Consider the following 23,486-nt stretch of genomic DNA (forward strand, 5'->3'; position numbering starts at 1 on the left):
ATCATCGAAAGGTTTGACTTTTAGAAATTCGCCTTGACACGCGAGTCTAGTTTTTGAAAGGAATTTCGCTGCATCGCATTTCACCTATACTAATATTTAATAATATAGGAATAATATTACAACGATACCGTTGGCGGGAATTTTTCTACGTCGATTAAACGAGGGCGTAGAGCAATGCTTGTGCATGAACAGCTGTAGAGAGGACGAGTATTGTCACTTGAGCAATTACGACCTACACACGCAACCGTAAAAACATAAACTAAATGTAAAACGAAGGCGAATGAACTTTATAAAAATAATCGATATATATTGAATACGAAACGCGTAGTATAATGTTTTCTCAAGTGCTCCGTGTATCCTTTTATATTCAATTTGACTGCCAGTCATTTTGTCAAAATACGTGACGCTTTCGTACGACAAGTTGGAATTCTTGTTTTCCAATTGCACGTAATATTCGTCATCTTGCCCATTGCTACGACAGTTTATTTCTCCCCGTGGGCCATACGATTATTCCGTCACACTGTTTTCGGGCCATTTTGGATCCTCGCCCACGTCATACCGCGTCAGGCAGTTTTTAATCCCCACCCTCCTTCGTAATGTCTAATATTTATTAATAATACGACGGATAACGTTAACCGTACGATCAAACAACAATTAAATACGCATGAAAAACAGCTCGAAGTAACATTCCGAGTGTATCCCCTTCCTGTCACGGTACCGAGAACGTGACTTATCATTTAAATGACCCCCCGGGCCGTTTGGCCAAACAAATGTCAAGTGGCACGATATATTGCGGAATAGTTTTGAGATAGCGGCATTTCCGGGAGTAAATTGTTAGCCGACGGTAAATAAATTGAGTAAATAACAATAAAATGAGAAAACCAGCTCGTCCGAAATCTGCGAAAAAGACAACGTTCACTGCTCCGCGAGGGTGTCTATAATTCGAGCTTTCGGCTCTATGGTGGGACTGCATGATCGCACCCACCTCGCCCCGGGTAGGGCCACCGGTACTTTCTACCGCTACTTATAAACTTCGTTCAAACACTCCAGTTGTTCAGTCCGTCCTGTCAACAATTACCGGATTATAACCCTGCACGACAGGTACTGTGCGCCCAACTTTTTACCCAACTGCGGTTCGTGTTCGTTTCAATATTTTTCCGTGTTTAGCATATGCTTTTGAAAAATCGATCTCATTTTCTCCCTCGGTAAGACACAATTTTTCATGAATTGGAGTTGATCAGTGGGAAGTACAAAGTTTTCCTTATTCCTCTGTAACGTATCGATATACGCGTTATACGTAAAATTTCTCAGCAATCGTTCGAGTATCTTTCAGTAATTTTATTAGAAATTTACAATTTTCTCTATTTCTCTGCCACACGAGTTATTTATTAGTTTATTTATTTTTCTTTCTTTTCTCGTGTCCGGCGACTTTTACCTGTCGGCACGAAAAAAAATCTCCGTTTGAAATACATGTGATCAATATTTGTCGTACATAAATATGAGTAAATTATACAATAAGTAACAATAATAATTAATAATAGTAACTTGTCATTTATATACATACACGTACGTGCAGCATATATTTTCCACTATATCTGACATTTATGTTCTTCCGTGCGGTTTGCTCGCATTTTGGTGCGCGGTTTGCCTGCCTGAGTAATGATTTTATAATCACATATCGCGTGCGGTTGAATACGTTGGAATGATAAATGTGTAGGGAGATCGAATTATTGATTGGCATCAAATTACGAAGTGTGAAATCGCCGCCTGGTTTACTGCTACGTATCACTCGTATATATAATACATAATATCGCTAATGGGTGAAGAGGCGTGAATGGTCGCATGCGCGATTCTTTTTATTTGATTTCTTTCCTCGTCTTTCCTAATTAATATTAATGCCTCTATCGTAGGCTGGTGTAAATAATCGCGGAAAGAGGAAATCCTTTTTTTCTACGAGCTATTTCCTGTTTGCTTTCTTGTCTACGCTGTTGCTTATTATAAATATATGTATGATATGTTTATAGAATTTCAAGCCGTTACTTTTGTCACGTATGGTTAACTGGGAAAGAATTTCCCAGAAATTTCATCATCGTCAATATACTTTGATCTATGAAATAATATATCGTTACATATCCTTAAGTATGATATATCTGTAGATATGATATTTATATGAGTAGAACTTTTCTTTTCTTGCGAAGGTCGCTTAATAGAATAATTTATTTAACAAGCAGGAACTGATGCAGCGCAATAATCACATTCGTGTTACACAGCCTCTATTCGCCGGGAGTGAAATCCTTGAAAATTCTAATCCCATGGTTTTATTCGGACATTGAATTCGAGCGTGAAAGAAACGACTTTTACATTTTTTTTTTTTTTTTTTTTACCTTCCATCGAGATTTTTTGCTCGCAAATAATATGTGCACGATACGTTTTAATTTCCGAGAAGAATTCCGCGTACTTGTATGCACACGTTTAACAACCGCATTTGGTTTGCAACAATTTTCTCTCGAGGAGATAAATCTTGCGAAAAATGATATTTTATAACTCTCACGCAGTTATTCGGTTACGAAATACATACGTACGTAATGTGCGAGTTGGAAATAATACATCGAATGCACGAGAAAAGTTTGAAAGTGTAAAATGCGTATTACAAACGTAAATTACAGGTATGCATGAGGATCGTGCGTGCAGCCTAAGTATTATATGTATATCGTGTATACGTAACACCTGTATCAAAAAAACCTTGCGAAATTTTCTAACGTGAATTCCCGCATCGCTGCTTCGTACACAACCTAAATATAATTATTAATTCCTTATTACACAAATCCGTGTCTTTCGCTTCATAATTAGTCCGTATATTTCTCAATTAGAAGTGTGTCAACTCGCCTCGGTGATATATGGTATACTACACAATGTAACACTCCGGAACTGCTTTATCTCTTTTATCCTACAATTAATAGTTACAACTTTTTCATCCATCGCTTGGATTACTTATATTGTTTATTGATTTCCTTTTTTTCCCTCTTCTATCAAGCAATAAATCAACGTTCGCTTCGAATTTGGCAGCAATTCATGGCTGTGATAATTATGAATCACGTGATTAACGCACCGATCGATATCGTAATTGGAGCAATAAAACACACGGACGGTTAGGCAATAGGTTAACGCATATTATACGTGCACCAAAATTTTCGTGCTCGTTGCCAAAGAGCAAACATTATAACCAATCGTTGCACGTTTTCTAGATCATCGGGCCCGGTTAAAAAGGGGGATTCGGTTTGGCCCTTTGACCGAAACTCTTAACCATAGGTTAAAGACGCTCGTCCACCGTTGATTAATAGGCGTTTTTTTGTTCGAACCGCGGCCTGTGTCTAGCCCGGGATGTGATAAATTATCGAATCGGATGGCCCGCGGGCAAATTCTAAATCGGCGTCTGCAAAATCGGACCCTTCGATTCCGCACGTCGAAGGTCGCCTTGCCCAATCGACCGCATCGGGGCTTGTACAATAAGACGGAAACCACGCAATTTCCTTTGTGCCAATTCGCGAGAAAATTTTGCGCTTGTTCAGTTTGTCTGCTGAATATTCTCAAATATTTGTTCGTTTTTTTTTATCACTTTTTAAAATTACGCAAAAATACAAATCGCTCACGCGTGTTCTTGCGTCGAGGAATCAGAGACAAGAATTGAGCGATGTTGTGGTGATCCTGAGAAGAGCCGGCGGCACGTTCCGGTACATCGATTCTCCACCTCATTATCCGTGTTATCTAATAATGAATTTGGTTTCCAAGCGCTTCAACGTTCCCAAATAAACATCCGGTTTCCACGCGTCAACAGGATCCCAATTTTCCCATCGACATTGTAATTCCATGAGAACTCGCGGTACAATTCTTTCTTTCACACGCATCGGATGACATTTTCAACCATTCTCTTCGCAAGTTATACACTTTTTGCGAAATTAGATCATCGAGGTTCTGCCTGGCTAAACAATCGCAAAGACGATTTCGAGATCAGGTGTTGCAGCTTATTCCATGTACCTATCAATTTCCGGTAGAAATATCAACGTCAACCTCGTCAATCTAACGATTAAAAAAGATCGGAAGTGGTGCGAATTTTCCATCGGCAACGTAATAATCTGTGCACTATACCCAAAGGCAGTAATTAATTCGTACAGATAATCGTCGACGTCACGCGCGAAACTTGATTCGTATAATAAACACACACCCATAAGGTAGGTAAATTTGTTGTGCAAGGAGATTAATCAACGTTCGAAAGTTGCGTTATAAAATTATTTCCCCCCAGTTCTATCGGTCCATATAACTATTTACACCACGATCTGAAACGCGCACCGATTATCGTTTTAACGGTGTTATGAGTTTGAAATTAGAATATTAGAATACTCGCGGTGAATGGGACAGGTTCCGCACACTTGGAGACTGCACGGTTCACTTTCTTACAGGACTCGTGTGTACCTTTTACCTCAACTTCGTTGGGCTGCCGGCAGGATCGATGCGATACGTAACGCAAACGAGATCACGTTCGGTATTTTCTCTACACGGCGTGAACAAAAACACCATCAATTCTACCAGGCGATGAGAATGTATAGAATATGAATGTTGCGTTTCAAACCTTTCACGTCCATCGCGGTGTTAAATCAGAAGTTTGGAGGAATAATTTGAGAATCCAAATTCGATTTCTAATTCAGCGATACACAACAATAACGAGAATAGAAAGTGAACCGAGTTTGAAAAGCCCGAAGCTTCGTCGGAGACTTTTTTCCCCTCTTTTCGGAGGGTAGAAGGAATAGATCGTTGTCTCGTGTAATAACGATAACGTGACCAGATATGAACTTTCTCCGTTTGTCAAAGTTGACCGACGTTTCGTGCGTCGATATTACGGTCACCTTGTTATTGAATTCAATAGTTCCGAGACTAACGTCACGGATTATTACATGCATCCATACACGTGGGAGTCGGTACAGTCAAATTGTGAAACGAGAGTGAAACGTCTGCAGCAACAGCAGCAGGATCACATTTTCTCTAACCATCTGTCAGAGCTGCTTACAATACACGTAGACGTGAATCGTTGTGTAATTCATATAACATGCTTTATAACGCGAAGGTAGAGTGTGCCATGATAACGCAAGCAAATCGGCCTAATTGCGACGGCGTGATCCCGGCCTTCGCTCGATATTCTCGGGTACTCGGGATCTAACGCGATTACATAAGCCCATTTTTTAACCGCCGTGTGCAAGAACGCCTTTGACTCCATCTATAAAATCGTAGTTATGTACACGTACGGGGTACCCACACAGTTGTATATAGACGCCTGAGGCACTCGGTCATCCCGATTAACGGTCATGAAAGAAACAACCATTGCCGCTTCGAAGCACCCATTAAAATAATTTTACAACAATTTTAAGAGGCATTCAACATATAAGCAGTTCATCGCAAGTTTGACTTCTACTCTGTTTTTCGCCGCTGGTTTCTTGGACTCTAGGGTTGTTTTTGAAACAAGCGAGAAACACACCTTACCTCTCAAGGAAATAAAAAATTCTATAAACGAATTCACAATCAGTTTCATGGCCGCGGTTTAGTTTGGAAACCCGGAGATTACATACATCGAAAGCGGTTAAACGATTGGATCAAGTCTCGGCGCTGGGCATGATTTTTTACCTTCAGACAATTGTATCGAGGAAAAGAAATTGCGCGGATGGATTGACCAAGTCTGACACCGTTGGTCGTGTCGAAGGTCGAATGTTTTGACAGACGCGGGTGAGATCAGTGGTGGTAGATCGTTCGAGTCGGCCATCGAACACCCGAAGGTGCAACGAGTGTCGGATCTTTCGTCAGAAAATGAAATTGGCCATTGTTGGGAAAATGACAAACCACGGATAGGCAGGCGCCTGTTAATAGACGATTAACGGTCTGGCAGGATAAGTGCATCGCAGCCGTGCATTGCGAAACCCTCGAATAATAGTCGGACATTCTACCGAGAGCAAAAAGCTTCGAACGAATAAGCGAAAGCGGTGGAATTTCTGCGGGTTACACGTCGCAGGCTGCACATACGTACCATTGATATACCCACGTCGACACGCCGCGGCGAATCGTCACAGAAAAACGCTAAAACGTGTCCGGGTTAATTCTACCGCGACGAAAGTCTCCCGTTGAACACCAATTCTGCCGATATACTGCAGTTAGAACTTACACGTCGTCGTGATCTATGGATGCAATGGAGCAAGCGGATGGTGAGGAAACGGCGACACCTGTTGCTACATTTTTGCTCGACGATTTTTCGAATACCCGACTTTTTTCTTTTTTTTTGTTCGTCAAATCGAATCGAATAAACTAAACGATTTCAAGCTAAACGTAGCCTCGTTGAAGTGTCGTTATTGGATTACAGCTATTCGGATAAGGAAATGAAAAAATCATTCGAAACTACTTATAAGGCTGAATTTCTTGGCCAACTTTTATGTAATATTATTATTAACCGTGGCGGTTATTTACCTTTGCAATGCGACTTCGCAAGATTATTGCTCAAATAATGGATGTCTTTTTTCTTAAACCAACTATCACATCGTAACGTTATCCGCAATGTGTGTACCTGATAGTACACGAGGTGGGTTATATCGTGGAAAATATATTATATCTTACGTCAGTTTTCGGAGCTTATATTGCGCGTTTCTATACGCGGGTAATTAAACTCGATGTTTAACAACGACGACACAATAATTGTTATACGTGCAATGCACACGTAAATATATTCAACGTCAAAGAAGAAAGTATCGTAGCTCCGTACCTAACGCAGTTCTGGTTTCGATGATTGATTGCGGATTTCATTTCGCTGAAAAAATATGAAGAAAAAAAACATTTCTAAAGGGTACAGAGTAACAAGAAGTAATGATGCTGATGGTTCATTTATCACATTTGAACTCAAAATCATGACGTCGTAACAGGCTAACGCTCATTTACTTCTAACGTCATGTTACGCTTCACGGTTTCAGAATCATGGGGAGCAGAAAAAGGCTCGCCGGCGTCTTCGCTATAATTTTTATAGCTCAAGCATCGGCGACGGTTGACGATTTCCTGAACTTGACACCGAACGGCAATTCAGTTCCAAGACGAACAGGTACTCACACTTTACACTTTACGCGCTGCTGAGTCATTCGCTTTTCAATTGATATTGCATGCATTTACACGTAACTGCGTACTGCACGTACAAGATTGATTAACGAGCGCAAGTAAAATTGCCAAAAAGGTCTGCAGAATAAGTGCAAAATTATGTAGAGCTTAATTAGATTGGTGCACTTAATCTAATTGAACCCAAACATAGACTACGACTTGTCAAGGGGATTGAAAAGACTGGTTCCAGTGGTTTGCAAAAAATCAACGTATTTCTTGCCTTTTCTCCCTTGGCATGTCGGGCTTCTTTGGGCCATGTCCGACGTCTTGAAATGTTGTGACAGATGCTGACGGCTGTGGACCGAGAGGTCGCACAGTAGTTTGGCCGAATAATGGCCTCAGGTTCTTTGAAGGCGAATCTTCGAGTCGATTTAGAAAGTTACGAGTTTTTTTCCCACACATCCAGTGTCTAAGCTGGTCCAATGATCCAGGATCCAGCAGCAGCGTTAGCCGTTACACATAAAAAATCTGTGCGGCAAAATTAATAGCGAACACACGCCGCGGTGTGCAAAGAGGATTGTGTAACAGGTACATTAGTGTTAATACACGGGTATTGAAACTGACTGTAGAAATGATGTCAGCTTGCTTGTTACGTATTTAAATGCAGTACATTATACCGGTGGTTATTTATTTGCGAATAACTTTTCAAGCATCATTGTAACTCTGACGTGAAATGTGCAATCCGCAATTATTTTTATTATGTGCCACGAATCGACTGTTCAGTCTTTGAAAAACGAGACTGGGCGACTACTCAATGCCAAGTAATTCCAGCTCTTATTCCCTTCAGCCATTTTTTTTCTCTCTCTCTCTCTTCGACGACGTCACTTGTCAATGAGGCCAATGGCCAATTCCTCGGATTTAATTTATTGAACTCTGTCGTGGTTTCAGAGTCAAGGAAGAGTCGTTACGTCAGCTATGCAGGTGATAACGTACCGTTGCTTTTCCCAATCTCGTCGCACAACATCTTTTTTGGACAAACTCCGGTAGTCTATCAACCGTAAGTATAAAATTAGAATATACTGAAAGTATAATATTCCGGTTGCTTTAATCAGCGAGGTTCTGATCTACTGTAAAGTATATCATGTCGTTAAATCTTTGCAAACTTCTCAGCCTCTACCGCAGGTATAATATGAAGCCTAATTATTCGAAGTCATTCATGGTCGTAAGTAAGGTCTCTCAAAGCCTTTGCTGCGAAAAAATGTATGCGCGTTAAATAAGCGAAAAAAATCGTTAGCGCGACATTCGTTCAAATAAACTACAAGCATACGGTGGTCGATAAATTTTTATAACACCATGTGTGAACAGCGTTCAAACAAAGTTTCCGCTGTCCTTGTACCAAGGGAAGAATTCAAGAAGAACCAGAATATCGAAGGCTCATTCAACTTAATTGTGACTCGATCGGTGACCGTGAATTTCTACTCTCATTCCTTTTATTCCTCGAAAGGTACGGCGCTGCAACAGGAGAAGTCGTTGGCAATAGTCAGCCGAATCAATCCAGCCAACAGAGCCAAGCGACCTGCGGCGATAGATTCAACGGTGTCTGTGAAAAATCGAGGTACAGGACCTTCGACGGGTCCTGCAATAATCCTTACAACCCAACTTGGGGCCAGGCAAATACCCGGTACGCTCGACTCCTGCCCTCCAATTACGCCGACGGTAATTATATTACTATACACGTCTTAATGAGTCTATAAGCCTAGGACTGCAGAGAAGTTTCGTAACTTCGATACTCCGTATCTGTACGATTCGAGCAATGTACCAGCTCAGGTTATATCGCTACGGGCAATTTACAATTCGCACTAACGCGGGCAATCTCGACTCTATTATTCGATGGAAGGATGAAGCTTTGGCTTTTGAGTAAATCGCAGAAATGAAAAAGATTAACCTCGTACGTGTAAAGGAACAATAAACTCGCCGGAAGCGATTGTGATAAGAGTAAAGAATCCTGCAACGACGCAGAGAGCGGTTAAAAAAATCTCGACATATCGTACTTTCTAAAGTTCTTATATGGTCAAAATAGGCTATTCGAAATTGTTTCGTCGACCCCGGAGACAATCGCCTGTAAAAGAAAAGCGGACTTCCTGAGGCTTCTGGGGTCGGTGGTTCGGCTTTAACGAGATGAACTAATAACCGACTACCGTAAGAATTTCGAAGACGTCTTGACAACGCGAATCCACAGCTTTCGCTTTTACCTCGACCGCGTTTCGCCAGTCGCTCGGAACAATGAATTTTGGAGAAGAGTACAGGTATGTAACGAGCGAACCAAATAAGCGACTAGCCTCGTGACGCGCGTCGGTCGGTGAAATTTGATGAATTTGATAAATTTGCAACTCTTGAATCTCGCCGCTACGTTTGGTCGCGGCCGAGCGACTTTCTACACGTCCGGCCGAGAGACGGATCCACGTGCGACGAATCCGGCTCGCATTACATACCGGAATTTCGGGTAATCTCGGAAGCCTGTCCAGTCCAGCCGACTGATTTCCCGTGCCCTCTAACGTTCGCAGGAATCCACGAGCCGACCCGCTCCGTTAGCGGAAACAGTCTTCCTCTCTCCCGGGAGGTCAGCCTCGTTCTTTTCCCGGACGTCAAGGTGGAGGACAAGATGTGGACGCTGGCGAACATGCAGTGGGGCCAAATCGTCACCCACGACATGGCCATGATCGACGGATCCACGCAGTCCAGTGAGTCGATAGATCCACCGATCACCCGGAAGCTTCTAATCACACAGTTTCACCTTCGCAGAGGCCCATCCAACGAGATGCTGCACCGACGATGGCCAGTTCCTGACCTCAGCCCTCAACAGCCCCCTTTGCTACCCCATCGTCGTACCGCCCAACGACCCTGTTCACGCTCCATCCGGAACAAAGTGCTTAAACTTTGTTCGTAGTACGACTGACCTCGACCGTGGATGCTCCTCGTTGAACGAGCCTGCGGAACAGGTTTGTGGAAACATGTCAACACACGGTTGTGCACACATTCCGTTGCGCAACGGCCACGTTGCATGGGAAATTACACGACTCTCTCACGTCGAGTTCAATTCTAACACCGATCGAAAACATGTTGAGAGACCCGACAATGGGCGATAGAAAGTGCAATGCGAGTCATTCGCCATCCGTCGCTCAATCAATCTTTTTCTTCTTTCTTTCTTTCTTTCGTTCTACCTACTGTTATAACCGACTAATCGAACAAGCTCTTTCCACCAGTTGACCACCGTCACGGGTTGGCTTGACCTCTCCATAGTCTACGGATCGGACGATCAGACCGCGGCCAGTCTTCGGGCCGGTATCGGAGGTCGTCTCAACGTCGACGTTCGCAACGGCAGAGAATGGCCACCGGCGGCACTGAACAAGAGCGCGATTTGCGACGTGGAGAGCGACGCCGAGATCTGCTACCGAACAGGTGGGTCCGAGTTCAGCCGCTATTTGACAAACTACTTTGTGAAAATCGCGAACGGAACAAAAACAGGTTGCGTACGGACTATCCATCACGAGACAAAAAATCTGTGGCAGAACTTTCTCCGAACGATATTAATTAAGCACAACGCACGGTGCGGAAATTCGTATCACGCAACAAGACGAATGGAGGGGTGAAACGATAAATAGTACCTGTACTCGAGGACGAGGAGAAAAATAGTGTATCAAAAATTGAATTGCTTACCGAAATTTTCTCTCGCCAGGAGACGCCAGGGCGAATCAAAATCCTCAGCTGACGGTTATGCAGATAATGCTCCTCAGGGAGCATAATCGAATCGCTGACGTACTCGCTCATCTCAATCCCCACTGGACCGATGATATAGTTTTCCAAGAAGCCAGACGCATCGCGATTGCTCAGCACCAGTACATCACCTACTACGAGTGGCTGCCAATTTTCTTAGGTCTGGATTCAATTGTCCCTCCGTAGTTGTTGACCCTTGACGGTATTTTCCCCCTGTTGAAAAAAGAAACTAAACTAATTTTCATTTCAGGGGTCGAGAACTCGCTGTGCCATAAAATAATTTACGACACGAACGGATACGTCGATGATTATTCACCCTCGATAAACCCGAGCATACTAAACGAGCACTCGAATGCCGCATTCAGATACTTCCATTCGTTGATTGCTGGAAGACTTCAGTGAGTTATGTTTTTCTTCATTTATTTATTACCGTCTGTCTCTTACAAGAGCATCGCGGGGCCGATTTAAGTCGCATTTTATCTCCCGGTAATTTACCGTCGTCAGCTTTGCGGATTGAACGGTGAAATATTCTATCCATTACGCGATTTGCGCAGGTTGGTGAACGAGCACAGATTCGCTTTCACGTACAACAGCCTGCGGCTCAGTGACCACTTCAATCAACCCGGAGTCATAGAGCAGGGCGACAATATGAACGACCTTATCCGCGGTCTCGGAACACAGCCCGAAGAAGCAAGTGACCAATATTTTACCAGCGAGGTATGTAAATCTAGTCTTACCCACTTTTCGCAGCTAGCGTTGCAACGGTTCAAAACAATGATGTTGATCGTGAGATTGAACGCATGGACTGGATTCCCCCATCCCACTGAGAAACTATCTTAAGGGCGGGGGTTCAGCTTGGACGGTCTGAAATCATACCTATTAATAGGAGTTTTTTTTAAAAGAAAATAACAACAATTGGAGCAAATTCAGTTCAAGAGCTTTATAATTTTTTTTATTGAAATTAGTAACAAAATGGCGGCATGGCGCGTATAAGTAGCGAACGACTTCGAACTCAAGGGCTTTTGCGGTGGCCCATTTCCTGACATCACTGTCCAACTTGTAACGGGTAGAAACAATTTTAGAGTTATAAACACGTTTTTGGGTTCGAGCTTGTAGCCCAAAAGTTAAAAAAAATTCAAATATATTCAAAAAATTATGGAATTGAAATTCAAAGTTCTAGGCACAAGCTCGAATCGGTAAACAAATTTTAAAGATCGTATCAAAATTTCAAGTCGATCGGATAAAAATTGAACAAGGAATCTTCGCCACTGGATTGAAGACGTGGTCCTTTGCTACTTGTATTCGCCATGCCGCCATCTTGTTATTAATTGCAATGGAAAAATTCTAAAATTTTTTTGAAACTACAAATAATAAAACCCTGAATTTTAAATTGCTCCAAGTGTTTTCATTTTCTGAAAATAAAAAAAAAAATACTCCTAAAAATAGGTATGATCTTAGAGGGTCCACCCCTTAATCCCGGTATTGTTCGTCTAGGTAACCCAATTCCTGTTCCGTGCTGGAAAAACCTTCGGCTCTGACCTCCGAGCCACCGATATTCAGAGGAGCAGAGACCACGGGCTCGCTTCTTACAACCAGGTCCGTCAATACTGCGGATTGCCGAAAGCACGTCGGTGGGCTGACTTCACTGACTACATATCGCCGGAGGTGAGTTTTCCCGCACTGACGGACTCTCCGCTTGAACAACATCCAGGCAAACCTGACCCATTGGACTAAAATTTGAAAAAACAAATTCAGAACGTCGAGAAGTTGGCTCGGCTCTATGAGACTCCCGATGACGTTGACCTGACGGTTGGAGGTTCCCTGGAATCGCACGTGAACGGAGCGTTGGCGGGTCCAACCTTCGTCTGCATTCTTCTCGAACAATTCTACCGCACAAGAGCCGGAGACAGATTCTGGTTCGAGTCGTCGGATCAGGACGTCGCCTTTACACCTGGTGAGCTTATTCATATGCTTGTTTCAAGATTAGCTTGACGACGGGAACTATTGCATTTGCTTCAAGTGCCTTGCGACATCTGCGACGTGTGCATGCGTTGAACAACTGTTATGTAAATACTGACGGCGGACGTTCGGTTTCACTTGTGTGCACTCCGTGTAATTCGACGAAGGTAATTCGAGGTGAAACGAAAGAAAACACGTTGAACGTAACTCTGTTTTATGCTGCAAAAATCGGTATTTACATACAACCAATATTTTCCTACCTCATGTTACGAAATGCATTATCGTTTTACAGAGCAACTAACCGAGATACGAAAGAGCAGTATATCGAAATTATTCTGCGACAACGGGGATAATATAAAACTGATGCAGCCCAGAGGCTTTGAAATCGTTTCGGAACAGTAAGTCCCGAATGAAGCATTAGTAGCAAAATAAATTGATAAAAATTTACTATTACGGACGATTCGATCCTCTTTTTTTTTTTTTTTTTTTAGGAATCCTCTCATCAAGTGCAACGACTTGCCTGGCATCGATCTTTCGCTCTGGAGGGCCGTCGATCCTCGATACCGCGAAAGACATTACCGCCCGCATGTTTTCAGACAATAGTATAATCGTGATTATACCCGAATGTGGACAAGTGTTGTTGCGTTTCGTTGTTTACTATGATATAATAATACATATATCGATTTTGTTAGGCTTGACTGCCCGAACAATTTTTCGAAAACATTAAATGCCCACTTATGTATACGCTACGTACGTAGATACGTTTGCCTGTGTGCGTTAGGGTATCCCTTAGTTTGGATGTTGACGATTTTTTTCTGGAGTGACCCCCAAATCAACCGTAAATAATTTAAAAACAATTCTGTACGATGATGTGATTTTTTTCACAGATAGTAGCACTAATGCCCACTAAAACCTCGCGGTTATAGATTTTTTTGAACATCGTTACTCTTACAATAAAATATATTCTGAGAAAGTGTCCAAAACATGTGTATTTTAAATGGAGAAATCCAGTTTCTTATAGGTATGGATTAGAGTTGAGATAAAAATCTGAAAAAATTAGAGAATCGTTTTTGAATTATTTAAAGTTGATTTGGGGAGCGCGCCAGAAAAATATCGTCAACACTCTAAACAACCGACACCCTGGTGTACATATACATTTATAATACGTATACATTTTACATAAATTATAATGTATATCAATAATGATTCAGTAGCTTTGTACATACCTAAGTTATATCAACAGACTACATACATAATACATTAATATATGAATAAAGATTTGGTAAGTTTCTTGCTAACGTTTGAAACCCAGATTATTATATACATATGGTGCCCGTCTGAAGTTTCACGAATAAAAATAAAAACAAAACTTCTCACGTACATTTTTACGAAATAATAAATCGCATACATAATATTATGGTTTTTTTCACCAATGGCGCAACGCGTTGTTATTTATTATCGTTACTTTTGTATACGGTTGCACTGCTACGCAAATATAGCGCATATAACGTGCAACGTTGCAAAAACACTCCGACGATTTTCGTACCCTCTCGAAACAATCAGCGTTCAATCAAATTTCAGTAACTCAATTACACGCGTCGCGCTAACGATTCCATTCCCTTCGCGTATAAATCGCAGCAAAAAAGAAAAAAAAAAAAAGAGAAAAGAAAGAAACAAAGATCGCATCGAGCACGATAACAAAAATGTGCCAATACCCGATTATTGGCGTATTGATATTGCTCTTGGGGCACATCAGCGCGAGTCTAGCCTCGTACGAAGACTTGAGTTCCCTCGAGGTCTCTGACGCATCCTCGTCGGCAAGCGCCTCTTATGAGGCCAAGGAGTATCAGGACGATTACAAAGCGGCGCCGGTGTATCGAAGAAGCACCGAGAACTCGTACGAGGATGGAGTCCCATTGGTCCTGCCCCAGCTGGACGACACGGTGGCGTACTGGGAATCCATTTACGGAACTGACGACGTCCCGGAATTTGAGGAGCCGCCGGTGATCGAGGGTGAGACGATTTTCATGGACATGGACGACCTGGTGGAGGATGAAGACCCGGAAACGATCCAAGTGAAGCGCAACGCTTCGCCACCGAGAGGGCTTGGAGAAGATTTCGTAGTATCTCGACCCTCCGGGGACGCCAACTATCAGACTCGAATGGCGAGCACTAACCGGCCGGAATTTTACGATGCGAAGTCTCTGGGGGACTCTGAGAGTTCAACGGCGCTCAAGACCGATAAAGACGGGCAGGTTTATGGGTCTGAGGATTCCGCGAGTGCGGTTTTTTCGTCGAGTTTTAATCACGGCGTGAAAAGCACCCAGCGATCGGAGTCGAGCAGTGCGGTTGGTATGAGGGCTTCGCTTGATATTGATAATGAAATGGAAAGTGCTTTGGAGTCTCCAGAGGCGTTTCGAGCTCCCTGGGAAGCCAGGTCGATTAGATCGAACATGCAAATCGAACCGTTGGGAAATTCTAAGCGGAAGATCATGCAGGCGAAGAAGGACCTTGCCAGTTTAGCTGCCTCAGGCGCCAGCGAGGCAGAAATAGCTGAAGCTATGCAGAGGACAGTCGAGGCCAAGCAGGACCTCATTGATTCGGTAATATTTTCGACTATCAGCGCGGTGCAGAGCAGAAAGGCATTAGTTGACTCTCTCGCGACAGACATTCATCAACGAAAATGTTGTTCGACTACAACCAGATCGCAGAGCAGGAGCAGAAACTCGTCTCGATCGGTTTTAAATTCTACGCATAAAATAATTCAGGCGAAAAAAGATCTGCTCGATTCAATAACATCTCCGCGAACAGAAAGTGTGGACGGTGACGATCAAGAATTAGGTTCCGCCCCCATTGATTTCGGGTTGAACAGTTTTTGGACAGAAAATTATCAGGGAAATAGTCAAATTAATAGTAATGTCGAGTCACATGGATCCCTTCAGTCCACTCTAGACTTAAAACTAAAAGTACTTCAGGCGAAAGGGGAGTTGATTCGCACAATAGCTGAGGGAGGTAGTCAAGAGGAAATTGATGTTGCGATAATCAAAACACTCGAGGCGAAAAAAGACCTCCTGGAATCAGTGGTGTCTATTGGAACACAGGCTGTTGACAACGGAGCAACACTTTCGACTGTGTTGGACATCGGATTGGACAATTTGTTGAACGAAGATGACCAAGTAATTAGTCTAGTTATTAATAATCTCGAATCTCATATCTCATTTCAAACAGTTTTAGAATTACAGCGGAAACTAATTAGATCAAAAAGGAACTTGATCCGTATAGCTGCTGCAAGAGGCAGTAAATCGGAATTAATTGACGCACTAGTTAAGACGCTTGCTGCTAAAAGAGATCTCCTCAATTCAATCCTACCTGCTGAATCAGTGAACCTCATGAATGAAGAAGAATCAGCTTCTCCTAGTATTTGTTTTGGATTAGATACGATTTTAAATAGTGATCACCAACAAAATGGTCAAATTTCTGCCAATATTCGGTCAAGTTTAGATTCGAGAAAACAATTGATTCAAGCAAAAGGGAATTGTATTAAAACAGCTCTGACGGGAGGGAAGCAATCGGAGTTGAACAATGCGTTCTTGGAAATACTCGAAGCGAAAAGAGACCTACTGAACTCTGTGCTGGCTACCGGAGCACAGACTGTTGACAACGGAGAGACGATTTCCGTGGTGTTGGACATTGGATTTGATAGTTTATTGAATGAAGATGACGACGTAATTAGTAAGGTTGTTGCTCATCTCCAATCTCGTCTCTCACTTCAAACGGTTTTACAGTTGAAGCAAACACTAATTGAAGCGAAAGGGAATTTGATCCGTACAGTTGCTGCAAGAGACACTAAATTAGAGTTAACTGAAGCACTTTTCAAAACGCTTGCTGCCAAAAAGGATCTTCTCAATTCGATAAGCTTGGTGAACTTTGACGATAGCAAAAAATCAGCTTCTTCTAGTATTGATCTCGGATTAGATACTATTTTGAGTAGCGATTATCAACAAAATGGTAAAATTTTGGCCGATTTTCACTCCATTTTAGATTCGAAAAAAAAACTGATTCAAGCAAAGGGGAATTTGATTGAAACTGCTGTGGCTGGCGGAAATCAACCGGGATTGAATAATTCGTTTTTGGAAACACTAAATGCGAAGCAAGATCTAGTTCATTCAATGATATCACCCTCAGGCAAGACAGGCGTTGATAACGAAAAAGACTCCACTTCTGGTGCAATAGATCTTGGACTGGATAGTTTTTCGAACGAGAATGATCAGGCAGCTGCTCCAATTTTATTAAATCTCCGACCTCAATCCTCATATCAGTCAAGGTTAGACTCTAAGCGAAAAAGAATCGACGCAAAAAAGAATTCGAGTTGTAAAACTACATGTGAAAATGGTAGAGCAGATTTGTCCGAAGTAGTTACGAAAACACCCAATTCTAAGAAGGAGCTGCTTGACACGACGCGATCTACTGGAACGAGTCGTGCTACTAAAAAATACTCCAACGCCGTTCGAAAGTCTACAATGGATAGTTCGTCGAACAGAAGTTTTAAAAACGAGGGAAAAATTGTACACGCAAGTCGTCAAAAAAATCAAGCATCACGGCAATCGGTATCGAATTCTAAGCGAAAAATAATTCAAGCGACGAAGAATTTAATTCAGCCAATTATTGCCGGTGGTTCTGAAACAGAATTTAGTGAAGCGTTCAGGAAAACGCTTGATGCTAAAAAAGAGCTTCTGGATTCGGCCACATCAACTAGAGTCGAGATAGCTAATAATGCGAGGGACTCGTGTCGTGCGGATTCCCTACAATCACTCATAAATTTGAAGAGAAAATTAATTCAGACGAAAAAGGGTCTACTTGACACAGTCACGACAGGAAGTAATGCAGCCAAGGTCAATGACGCACTTATTAACGCACTCAATGCCAAGGAAGACCTGATTGATTCGATAATATCACAAAACGATGGCGATTTAGTATCGGGTTTGACAATTCAGAGTGAAGTTGATGCCTCATCAACTTTGAGGAACCTTAACTTATCTGGGAAATTGAATAGCCAAACGGAAGTTACTGGTGAAACAACGACAATTCAAAATGAGGAAAACTCTGTTCAATCGACTTCAACTGGATCTAACAGCACTATTGTTGAAGGAGAAATTGGAATATCGAGTTCTTCGAATAGTATTATTCGTGGTAACGATATGTCGACGAATGTGAACAAGAAAATTCAAACTGATGACCAGGACGCGGGCGATTTACAAGGAAGTCTGTCGATTGGCTATAATGAAGACAATTTTTCGGCGAGCACAGGAAGCCTTGAGTTGTCAGGGAAATTGAGTGGCGAAGTGGAAATTACTGGTGGAACCACGAAAATTCAAGGCGAAGGACGCCTTATTCAGGCGTCATCAAGCGGATCGAGCAACGTTGCTGTCGAAGGAGAAATCGGAATATCAAGTTCTTCGAATGCCATCAATCAAGGAAACGGCACCTCTCTAAATGTGAACAACAACATTCAAACGGACGGTCAGGCCTTGAGCGACTTACAAGGGAGTCTGACCATAGACTACAGCAGAAATGACTATTCGACAAGTTCGGGAAGCTGTGAGTTGTCTGGGGAATTAGACGATAAAGTGGAAATCACTGGTGGAACGACGAATATTCAAGGTAAAGGATACCTTATTCAGTCGTCATTGAGCGGATCGAGCAACATTGCTGTTGAGGGAGAAATCGGAATACCAAGTTCTTCCAGTACCGTCAATCAAGGCAACAACATATCTGTAAGTGTGACCAAGAATATTCAAACAGACGGTCAGGCCTCGAGCGACTTACAAGGGAGTCTGACAATAAAAGGCGAAGGACGCCTTATTCAGACGTCATCAAGTGAATCGAGCAAGATTGCTGTTGAGGGAGAAATCGGAATATCAAGTTCTTCGAATACCGGCAATCAAGGAAACGACATATCTCTGAGTGTGCAGGAGAACATTCAAACGGACGGTCAGGCCTCGAGCGATTCACAAGGGAGTCTGACAATAGGATACACCGGAAATGACTTTTCGACAAGCTCAGGAAGCCATGAGTTGTCTGGGGAATTAGACGATGACGTGGAAGTTACTGGTGGAATGACCAAAATTCAAGGTCAAGGACGCCTTATTCAGACGTCATCAAGTGGATCCAGCAACATTGCTGTTCGGGGAGAAATTGGATTATCAAGTTCTTCGAATATTAGCAATCAAGGAAACGGCATCTCTCTGAGTGTGAACAAGAACATTCAAACAGACGGTCAGACCTCGAGCGACTTACAAGGGAGTCTGACAATGGGCTACAGCAGAAATGACTCTTTGACAAATTCGGAAAGCTGTGAGTTGTCTGGGGAAGTAGACGGCAAATTGGGAAACACCAGCGGAACGACGAAAATTGAAAATCGAGGAAGTTCTCTTCAGTCGTCTATAACTGGCGCCAGCAGTGTCGCTGTGTCGAGTTCTTCGAGTTCTGTTGAAAGTTCAAGTCAGATATCGCTAACTGCGAACAAGGAAATTAAGACTAACGCGCAAATTTCCAGAAATCTGCATACAAATTTGGCAACAAAACAAAGTGGAGGTACTAGCGAAGCGCTCAAAGAAGAAGCGGTGAACGTGGTGATGCAAGAAAGTCTGGAAAATGCAAGTTCTTCAAGTGAAAACTCTGGAAAAGAGGTCAGTGAGCCAACGAACGTAGAAATTGCGAGCAGTAGCAGTAGCGAACTCTCTGGTTCTTTCAACACCAAAAATCATTCAACAACCAACACAGCTACAAGTAATTCAGGAATCGAATCGTCAGTTGAATTAGGAAGCTCGTTTGAAGCGAAAGCGGAAGATAGCTTGCAATTAATTGATTCAGAATGCGCGTTGGGACAATGTGGAGTAAGCGGAAAATTGCACGTCAACTTGAACGCTGGGAGTTCAATCAACGTCCAAAGTGAGATCTTCCCAGCGGTGTGTCTTGCAGAGCCCACACTCTCACTGAATCTCCAAGATGAAGATCAACTTTTACACAATACCGAAATCGAATTGCAAGAAGACGTGGAGCAGCAGGAATTGATCCAAGAAGGAAACAACGAATATGCTGACGAACATGTTGAACCAATACCGGACACTAACGGACAGCTGCTCACTAGCGACAACGATAATCAATCGAACATTGGCCGAACGTATTACGGAGAGGTGAGCGTTCTAGGATAAGATTACTTAAATAATTCTGAGATATCTTTACTTACGATGATTTCGTGGTGTCGACAGAATACCCAATACTCCACAGGTGGTGGCATTTTTTCCAACGCTCATCACCGCCTCATAAACTTGGACGTGAACTGCACTGGAAAAACTGCGTTCATGAACCCCGAGTGTCAGCAGCTGAACGCAAACCTGGGACATCCACGAGGCTAGTGATTCACTAATTCACTCCTTGTCAACTGTCACAGTCTTTTTTCACGTTTTCTTTTTACACTTTTACGAATAAACGTTTCACTTCACAGATTCAAGCATGTCAATCACCCTCCGAACCGTCAAAACGTACTTGAGCCACGGACAAGAGCTTGCGCAAGAAATGCAGAATCGTGCTAAGTGGCTCTGCGAAGAAGGTTTCATCCCAAAACTTCATACACCGGCGATGCTTCACCTCCTCAACAGCTTGGCAACTGAAAATACGGTGGAAATCAGTCAAAAGTCAGAGTTCTCTTTGTTTGGTACAAAACTTCTGCAACGTAGACTATCCTCAGAGTGAGTAAAATTATTAACTTACCAAGCAGCAAGCGGACTTTAAAAATTATTCTGGCGAGTAAAGCGACATTCGTTTTCTTCATCATTCCAGTTTCGATGTGACGCCAAACACTTTCCTCGAATTCCTCCAGCATCACGCGTTCCGCGTGATTGGAACCGGGCTTTGCTACGTCCGTCCAAAACGCTGTCCGACTAACCAGATGTACAGAACTTTCGATGGGTCCTGCAACAACCAGAAACACCCCACTTGGGGACAGACTAATACAGCATTCGCCAGGGTTCTTCAATCCCGCTATTCTGACGGTAAGAGAACTTCTTCGATTCTGAGCCGATGAACCGTCAAGCACTTGACTGACGCCCTGAATTCCAACATACAGGAGTACATGAACCGCCGAAGAGTGTCACTGGAGAGGATTTGCCGAATCCACGCCTGCTGAGTGTTCAGTGCTTTTCGCAAAACGGCGTAAGCGATCGAAGACTGACTTTAGCCGTTGCTCAGTGGGGTCAATTGCTCGCACACGATACGGCTATGCAGACGCCCGACCAAACCGGTGAGCCCGTTTGAGAGATGCACAACCTCTTCAGTCATTTTGAAAGTATATGAAAATAATTTTCACTCTCTCTACACTTTTGCAACAGCCAAGGGTGGGATACGGTGTTGCGCTGATGGTAAACAGCTCTCCAAAAGTCTGCAGCATCACTCTTGTCTCCCGATAGAAATACCGAAGAATGACGAATTTTATTCACGATTTGGAAGTGAGTGCATGGAGTTCGTGAGGTCGATGACAGTTTCGAGGGAGGATTGCAGTCTAGGACCAGCCGAGCAAGTAAGATACCGTTTCAAGAACAATTTTAGTAACACGGGATCAAACGGTATCAATGCAAACTTGTCGTCAGATAAACACGGTGTCCAGCTATTTGGACGCTTCGCAGCTCTACGGATCGGACAAGGAAACTGCCGATCGGCTCAGAGCCTTCGAAGGAGGTAGACTGAAGGTGTCCATTAGACGGGGGCGCGAACTTCCACCCGTAATGACGAACCGTTCACGCTATTGCGATGTAATGAGTCCATCGGAGGTCTGCTACCTAGCAGGTATGATAATGGGTTCACTTTTGCCGTGACATCTGATCGGAACACTCTCCGGACTGAACTGCTTCATCTTTCAGGAGATGTCCGGGTAAATCAAGTCCCTCATCTGACTGCATTGCAAATATGTCTTCTGAGGGAGCACAACAGAATAGCGGACGAGTTGCAGCGCCTGAATCCGCACTGGGAAGATGAACGCGTATTTCAGGAGACCAGGAAAATCGTGATCGCTGAGTACCAGCACATCACTTACAGCGAGTGGCTTCCAGTTGTAATCGGTAAAGTAAAAACCTATTTCTTCTCCTGTGAAGTTCAGCCATGTACAACCTGAATCACCAATTGTTTGATCCCAGGAAAGAAGTATTGCCAGAGATACGGACTGACGCCACGAAACCAGGGCGGGATGTCGCGGGCTTATGATCCACGTGTCAGAGCAACGACGATCAACGGCTTCACCACGGCAGCTTATCGCTCATTCCACTCGATGTTGGACGGACATATCCAGTGCGTTTACCATTAAATCCAGTCGAGTAAATCGAGTCTATCATTTTCCTAATGATTTTCTTGTTCTCGCAGTCTCTGCCCGGCGAGCAGGGAGATATCGCACACTCTCCGTCTGAGCAACCATTACTTCCGTCCTCAGGTCATAGAGCGAAATGACAATCTGGATGATCTGATTAGAGGACTGGTAACTCAGCCGATGCAGAAATCCGACATCAATTTCGACCCTGAGGTAGTGTTCGTGTAATGTGATAAGTTAATGACTCAGATCAACGATCGATAAATTTGCCAATCTACCATTTCATCGGTATAACACACGCTTCTCACCAGATTACCGAATATTTATTTCGGTCAAGGAGCGAGTTTGGCCTGGATTTGGAATCGCTCGATATCCAGCGTGGCAGAGACCATGGCATTCCAGGTTACAATCGTTATCGTGAAATATGCGGACTGACATATGCGACCGACTTCGACGATCTACGCCGGGAAATTCCGCTCGAAGTACGTATGCTAGATCTTTGCGGTCGTCTAGCAGAATAAGACGTGTGTTTTCATGGTGGTTTCAATCCAATTTCCAGAACATCAACAAGCTGAAAAAAGTCTACGCTCACGTAGACGATATCGATTTGATAGTCGGTGCAGTGATGGAGAGAAAACCTCCTGGTAGCATTCTTGGTCCTATTGTCAGATGCCTCCTTGGCGAGCAATTCTACAGGAGTAGAATCGGCGACAGATATTTTTATGACAATGCCGATCAGCCGCATTCCTTTACTCCAGGTAATATCAGCGTTGACATGTAGAGTTCGATATCGTTGATTCCAACATATGTTGCAATATTAGGGCAAGAGAAATTCGTTTAAACCTATTTCCACAGTTTTGGGATGTATATCGTACACTGGTATATAGCATTGTGCATTAACCATTGATTATTACCGTATTTCCAGAGCAATTCGAGGAAATCAAGAAGGCATCCCTTGCCAGACTTTTATGTGACACAGGTGATAATATAGAAGAAATTCAACCAGAACCTTTTAGATTAATTGCATTCAACAATCCTCTGACATCCTGCTCTGCTCTGCCACGACTTGATCTTTCTCTGTGGCAAGAGACAGAGTGCAGTTAGAGAAGACATTTTGTCATCCAGTCGACCGTGTCGATTGTGTCAATATGTAAAACTAAAAATATGTAGCAAGATATAATATATTATATACATATATATATATATATATATATATATATATATATATATATATATATATACGAATATCGTACATTTTTGTTTATTTGTATACAAA

At 42.9% G+C, this 23,486-nt stretch overlaps 2 protein-coding genes across 3 annotated transcripts; both read left to right on the forward strand.

The window, feature by feature from the left end:
- The first annotated feature begins 964 nt into the window (after positions 1-964).
- On the forward strand, positions 965-14,219 carry LOC107227371 (peroxidase). 2 transcript variants are annotated; one of them, XM_046737881.1, is made up of 14 exons: positions 965-1,101; positions 7,002-7,126; positions 8,068-8,176; positions 8,624-8,835; positions 9,684-9,860; positions 9,922-10,118; positions 10,383-10,578; positions 10,856-11,053; positions 11,144-11,291; positions 11,448-11,610; positions 12,388-12,558; positions 12,649-12,847; positions 13,145-13,250; positions 13,344-14,218. In XM_046737881.1, exons 2-14 carry the CDS (start codon positions 7,006-7,008, stop codon positions 13,453-13,455), a joined length of 2,109 nt encoding a protein of 702 aa, XP_046593837.1. In that variant the 5' UTR covers positions 965-1,101; positions 7,002-7,005; the 3' UTR covers positions 13,456-14,218. The 2 variants fall into 2 exon arrangements, with proteins under 2 accessions (XP_046593837.1, XP_046593848.1); XM_046737892.1 differs by having other exon boundaries at positions 1,005-1,133; positions 13,344-14,219.
- Positions 14,220-14,459: 240 nt separating this feature from the next.
- Positions 14,460-23,407, forward strand: LOC107227369. The gene is made up of 13 exons (XM_015668489.2): positions 14,460-20,048; positions 20,124-20,265; positions 20,360-20,603; positions 20,695-20,906; positions 20,981-21,154; positions 21,243-21,430; positions 21,501-21,696; positions 21,771-21,968; positions 22,044-22,194; positions 22,267-22,423; positions 22,522-22,692; positions 22,770-22,968; positions 23,136-23,407. Exons 1-13 carry the CDS (start codon positions 14,556-14,558, stop codon positions 23,312-23,314), a joined length of 7,704 nt encoding a protein of 2,567 aa, XP_015523975.2. The 5' UTR covers positions 14,460-14,555; the 3' UTR covers positions 23,315-23,407.
- The last annotated feature ends 79 nt before the right edge of the window (positions 23,408-23,486 follow it).

This window comes from Neodiprion lecontei, chromosome 1, assembly GCF_021901455.1.
Source record: "Neodiprion lecontei isolate iyNeoLeco1 chromosome 1, iyNeoLeco1.1, whole genome shotgun sequence".
Taxonomy (NCBI): domain Eukaryota; kingdom Metazoa; phylum Arthropoda; class Insecta; order Hymenoptera; family Diprionidae; genus Neodiprion; species Neodiprion lecontei.